This window comes from Cornus florida, unplaced genomic scaffold (assembly GCF_030987335.1).
Source record: "Cornus florida cultivar Cherokee Brave unplaced genomic scaffold, ASM3098733v1 CherokeeBrave_3.0.0_Hap2_Chr01, whole genome shotgun sequence".
In the NCBI taxonomy this organism is placed as follows: Eukaryota; Viridiplantae; Streptophyta; class Magnoliopsida; order Cornales; family Cornaceae; genus Cornus; species Cornus florida.
In genome coordinates this window covers 88,725,382-88,731,113 of record NW_026775571.1, presented here as the reverse complement: position 1 = coordinate 88,731,113, position 5,732 = coordinate 88,725,382, and the positions used below count along the sequence as shown (strand labels likewise).

Here is a 5,732-nt window from a genome sequence, read left to right as displayed (position 1 = left end):
CTTGAAATCTTCAATTTTCAAAAACCTTGAAGCTACGTTTGACTGTATGGAATTGGAGCCTTGTAATTAGAATTGGTGGAATTAAAAAAACTTTCGATTCAATTTTCTGAGTTGTTTTTCCCCCAATTTTAATTCCAATTCCAAAGCTCCAATTCCATACAGCCGAACATAGTTTGAATGGAGTGAAATCAAAACTTTTGCTCAACCCTGCTTAGAAGAACAATAGTCTATTACCTTTATTAATGATTTACACACAAAAGATTGCAGAGCCCAACTTAGAACAATAAGCATATGTATGTCCACTTAGGAAGAGCCACTCTAGTATTGATTTCTCATTTAGATTGAAGAGATTCAAGATACATAAATGAGGTTTTGAACCACGTCTTTCTTTCCAGCACAGAATAAATATTCAACTGGAAACTCACTAACTTTCAAATTTTCCCACATAATGAAGGCAGTAGATGGAAATGCAGGTTGCAATACTAGAGTCGAACAAAAAAACCCAAAATTATACCAAGAAGTTAAGAAATCCGTCACTCTGAGGATGGTGGTGAACATATCTTGAGATAGTTAAATCACACGAATATGGTAAGTAGTGAGGGCCAAGAGGATCCCAGCATAAAAGAGAATGTCACCTAAAGATAGATTCATGTGGGGAACGGATTAGCAACTTAGGGCCATAAATTTATTCAAGAACCCTACACGATGCTACAAAACCTTCATGCATTTTGACACATCCTGGGTTACCTATGCTTTTGCAGACGTAAATATTGGTGTATATTAGACAATGTAAACCAAATTCTTTTTTGTATATGTGTGCACATGTGTGCACGCACAAGTTGGATTCATATCATCATGTCATTGCCTTGCCTAATAGCATAATCCTAAGGAGTTGGATTTGCATGATAACCACACAACAAAATCTGAACATCCATCAACCAAATATCAACTAACCACCTCCCCACTTCTTAAGGAGATTGTACCTGCTATTTATAGACCAGGTCCAACCTCACAAGTTCACACCCCAAAAGACAACTTAAAACAAGTAAAATTAATCTAAAAGAGCACCTCTAGACCCAGAATAAAGAAAAGAAATGAAAGAGAGAACTGCTACGGTTCTATGAAGAGTAAAAGAATCATTATAAACTTGCATTGAAGAGTGAACGCAGCATGATTAGCAGCATCTTATTTTTAGGGCGAAAAATATACGATCCATTTGCACTATGATACCTACTCTTGGATGATGGCAGAATAGCTTAAGTTGGATTTCACATTCATTCGAACAGAATAATCCTCAAGCAGAGTAGCCCTTACAATGTCCACATAAATCCATGGAAACTACGGCCAGATGCACCACATGCCAACAATCTAACAATCATCCATCTACAATAAAGGAACAAAAAATATACTTATGGAGGGTATTAGACATGAGCAACTAATTTACCCAAAAGCCACAACCAAAAGTTAAAAGAGACACAGTTAACAGAATAAAAATATAAAGTCGGTATTCAGCTGCTAGTTGAGTATCAGTATGATCCAAAACACAAACTTCTACAGCAAAGGAAACAAAAATGGAGGCAAAATGGCAATTCCCAAGCCGGAGTCAGCCAATGAGTGGAAATCACAGTCCTAAACAAAGAAAAACTCCAAGTCAAAAAAAAAAATGTTGTTTGAAGTACACCACAATGAAAAAAATGACGTCTGTTATCAAATTCAAAAGAGAACCTTCATTAGATGAAATAGAAGCAAGGTTGGATCTTCTTTTTTTTTTCTCGACTAAATTTCAACAAGTCAATTATCTGTAGCAAAGCCAACTATTAGCTACAGCCTGGGGAAATCAGCTAGAAAATGGAGCTACCAGTATTTCATGCAAAAAAGAATGACATTGGATAGATGTATGCTATTCTTTTATTTCATAATAATGTAGAATGCAGATTATACCAAATTACCACCCACTTTATGAATTAACATTTTCACTCAACCAATAAACAAGAAATGATGATGAAATGTAAATTGCAATTAAAGATGAACCTTAAAAATCTACCTTAACTTAAATTTCCAATGTGCCAATAAGTAATATCAGGTAATTCATAACTGACGGCACGGACAATTGCAAAGAAAAAAGTTTTTTTTTTTTTTTTTTTGGGGGGGGGGGGGGGGGGGGGGGGGTGTGTGGTGGGGGCGAACCAGGGAGAGAGATATCTGGTGTGTCATTTGTCACCATTAACGTCTCAGCTTTAACTGTGACGTGACACCTTGTGTGGTGTGTCATTCATTTGTCACCATTGGTTCCTCAACTTTTCCCTTGTGCTTCCCTGATGATCTCATCATCAGACATACTTTAACTTGCAAACTATTAAACAGTGATGTTTGTAGAAATGATACAAATAAAGCCACATGACAAGGTCTATCTATGACATTCTGAATTTACCCCCATTTTCCAAGGAGCCAGAAAACATAGTTTTGAATATCAAACTTATCTAGTTAACCATCTTTGCTTTTGCTAGTTATCAAAGGCTAAAAAACAGAATTGAAGGAGAAAAAGGATCTTGCTTGTCTGGAGAACATTCAATACTCTACTTATCAGACATTCTCCTAGAGCGCTTGTACATAAACCTTTGTCCGAACCCTCCGATATTCATCATACATCATCATTGCAATCTGATCGGATAAAAGGTATCAGTGTGATACTTAATATGATTATATTAGCATGAATGCTAATTCAAAAGGATAAAGAGATACTAGGCTCATCTATTAGTTGTCTCTCATAATCTAATTCAGCTATCATTTTTCAATGGATTTGACTTATCAACAATCAATGACAATTGCAACATTCAGATATTTGAAGGCTATATAATTAATAACTAGGAAAGAAATTTTAAATGTTAAACATAAAGGGCTAATGTAGCTCAGAAAAAAACTGTGGAACTTTTCTCAGCACAAAAATTACTTAAAACATAGTAAAACACATTGTTTAGTAGTTTGAGTGACATTTACATGTTTAGAGTCAGTTTTACTTTACATACCAACATGGATGAAATAGATTCATTATTCAAAATGGCAAAGTGCTGACAGAACTTTTAAGGTTTCTGATAAATCGTGTCAAACTAGAAAGGAATGAGTGAATGCATAGGCTTAGCATTGGAAAATTCCATTAAATAACAGGCAATAAGAAGTTAGAAGGCAAGATATATATTGGTATCAAATTTTCCATATTTGATGCATGTTACTCCACAAATAAATACATATGCAATCCCGGAATCCTTATACTAAAATTATTAGAAGCAGAATTACTCAAAAAGAAAAAGTACTTCTCCATGTCACGTCTTATTGTAAAACTATACTGAAAATATGCTTCTTAGAGTTTGGTTTTTTTAGTTGATTATACAAGTATAACGCTTGTGCTACTTTAACAAGCATCTTGACAAATTTTATGTCAAAATTATAATTCATTGGAGATTTTTGACAAAGAGCAAGAAGGAAAAAATAATACCCTCTTAGCTGCACCGCTTGTGCGTTCATGTGCGTCATGTATCTTTGCCATTGCCCAGAAGTAAAAATTAAACAAAGAAAAAAACTATGCATAATTAGGAAATAAAACATAAAAAGTTTGCTCAAAATGGATTGAATTCAAATCAAACAACTAATGCATGTTAAATCTGGCATATCTCCTCATGGCCTCCTACCAATTACTGAGATATGCATAGAGTCATGGACATCAATGAAGAGCAAGATAACACTTAACTGGAGTAGATGGAATCATGGAAGGCATAGGAAAAAAAGAGAGTAAGAAAATACTTTCTTACCTTTTGATAAATAAAATTAAAACTCAACAGAATGAAATAGAGGGGGAATGAGCCTGATGGAACTCTCACCGTGAATCGATATCAAAGCTCAATACTAAAACATGGGAAAAGAAAAAGGGAAAAAGAAAAAGAACAAAAAAAAAAACACAAAGACTAAATAGTGTAATGTTTAGTAATTAGAAGTAAATGCATGACTTGCAGCTTATTATTCCACCTTACACCTTGACATTTTTACAATACATAGAGAGAGATCCTAACACTGGATTAACGATAAATACGACTATTTGATCCTATTTCGTGTTGAAGGTGGCCACTACTACCGAGACCCCCCATAAAAGGAGGGGTCGGTCAACCTAAGAGGTACGACACAAATTAGTCAGAAGAGTTTTTTTTTCCCTCTCTTTCCATCTAGTACTAACTTGATTGTCGGAGTCCCTTCGACCGGTACCACACAGGTGCCTTTTTAGGTGAATTCTTCGTTCTTTGTAGATACGATATTGTACCCAATCGCAGCATAATATTGCATCAACAGCTTGTGTTCGAGGATTTTAAATATCTTCCAACAAAAATTAAGCAGATGGCAACTGTGATTTTTTTATAAGTCATGTTTCATATTAGCTTTTATTATTGTGGTGCATGTCAAATTTCTATTAACCTTTCTGAATATGCAAAAAGCTTTAACATGAAACATTAAGATTGGGCATGTATACCCTTCATTTCTAATCTTTTATAGAGGAGTCCAATTTCATAAGATTGTGATGATTTAAGAGTGTTTCCTTGAACTGGACTACCGTTGACCTGTAACGAATACTAACGAAATATTATTTAAACCCCAAAACGCTCCACAATGCTAAGACATGTTCCACTGACCTACTACCAACCAGTGGCAATGTAGCTATGTAATGTATAAAGAAAATCAAGGTAAACCATAGTCCACATACAAGCCACAAAATATGTAGTTGAAAATTCTGTCAAAAGAACAACCTTACAATAAGACATAAAAGCAGAAATTCGAAACGTATGTAATCAGATCATTGACCAATGTAGAATTAAGCCTTAATCATCTTAGCGAACAAAAAAGATGCCTAAAACAAATAAATAAATTATATATATTATATATATATATATATATATATATATATATAACACTCAAGAAAAATTAAGTAACAGTACCTTCAAGAGTCCAACCATAGCTCCGAGGAGAGACGGAGAGCATCGAAGTGAGCAATGCAGAGGCAGTGGCGGTGTGAAATGGAAGCAACGATTCAACGGCGCAGCTCATCTCAACTGGAGACCTGTTTTTGCAGTAAAAAAATGGAGACCTGTTAATATACTGAATAAAGCATTTCTGTAATTCAATCAAAAAAATTGATTTACTTATGAATTGTATAGAGATGCAGTATAGTTTATGAGAATATAAACATATACATATGTGTGTATATAAGAGGATTGACCTGAAAATGCGAGAAGGGAGTGGTTTCTGCGTGGGGATGCGAAAGGGAGATCGTGCGGGTTTAGGTTTAGCTCCGGCGGTGAGTCTCGTCGCTGCGCATCGGGCGGAGTTGGACCGGACGACGGACCTGGCGGCGGCGGCGAGGGCGGCTGACATGGTTGCACAAATCGTAGAGAGAGAGAGAGAGAGCAGCTTTGGTTTGGTTTGGGGGCGGGCGAAGAAGTCAGGGTTTATTTTGGGGGTTTAGTACTTATACAGTATATATTGTATATGCACTCGTATAGAAAGATCGTACCTCTAATCTTAGCATGTTACACGTGGCTTTTTATTTTTTCCGGGTAAACATCAACGCAAAGTTTCGAATTAATTTGAATCAATATATAATGTTTGAATTATACGGAGTATTACCGTAATATAGCCCATCTTTTTCCAAAGTCCAGCCCACTACAATGTCAATTTTTTTATTGGAAAAA

General features: G+C 35.4%; 1 protein-coding gene across 7 annotated transcripts; it reads right to left on the bottom strand.

Moving 5' to 3' along the window:
* Positions 1-296: 296 nt before the first annotated feature.
* LOC132305182 (protein NUCLEAR FUSION DEFECTIVE 6, mitochondrial) lies at positions 297-5,502 on the bottom strand. 7 transcript variants are annotated; one of them, XR_009481618.1, is made up of 5 exons: positions 5,261-5,502; positions 4,980-5,101; positions 3,494-3,535; positions 1,726-1,799; positions 297-1,629 (listed from the first exon to the last, which is right to left on the bottom strand). XR_009481618.1 is itself a non-coding variant. In XM_059802881.1 (4 exons), the coding sequence occupies exons 1-3, from the start codon at positions 5,413-5,415 to the stop codon at positions 3,528-3,530; spliced, it is 285 nt and encodes a 94-aa protein (XP_059658864.1). In that variant the 5' UTR covers positions 5,416-5,502; the 3' UTR covers positions 297-1,383; positions 3,494-3,527. The 7 variants fall into 7 exon arrangements, 5 of the variants coding, with proteins under 5 accessions (XP_059658864.1, XP_059658860.1, XP_059658854.1 ...); XR_009481617.1 differs by lacking the exon at positions 3,494-3,535; XM_059802881.1 differs by lacking the exon at positions 1,726-1,799 and having other exon boundaries at positions 297-1,383.
* Positions 5,503-5,732: the final 230 nt, after the last annotated feature.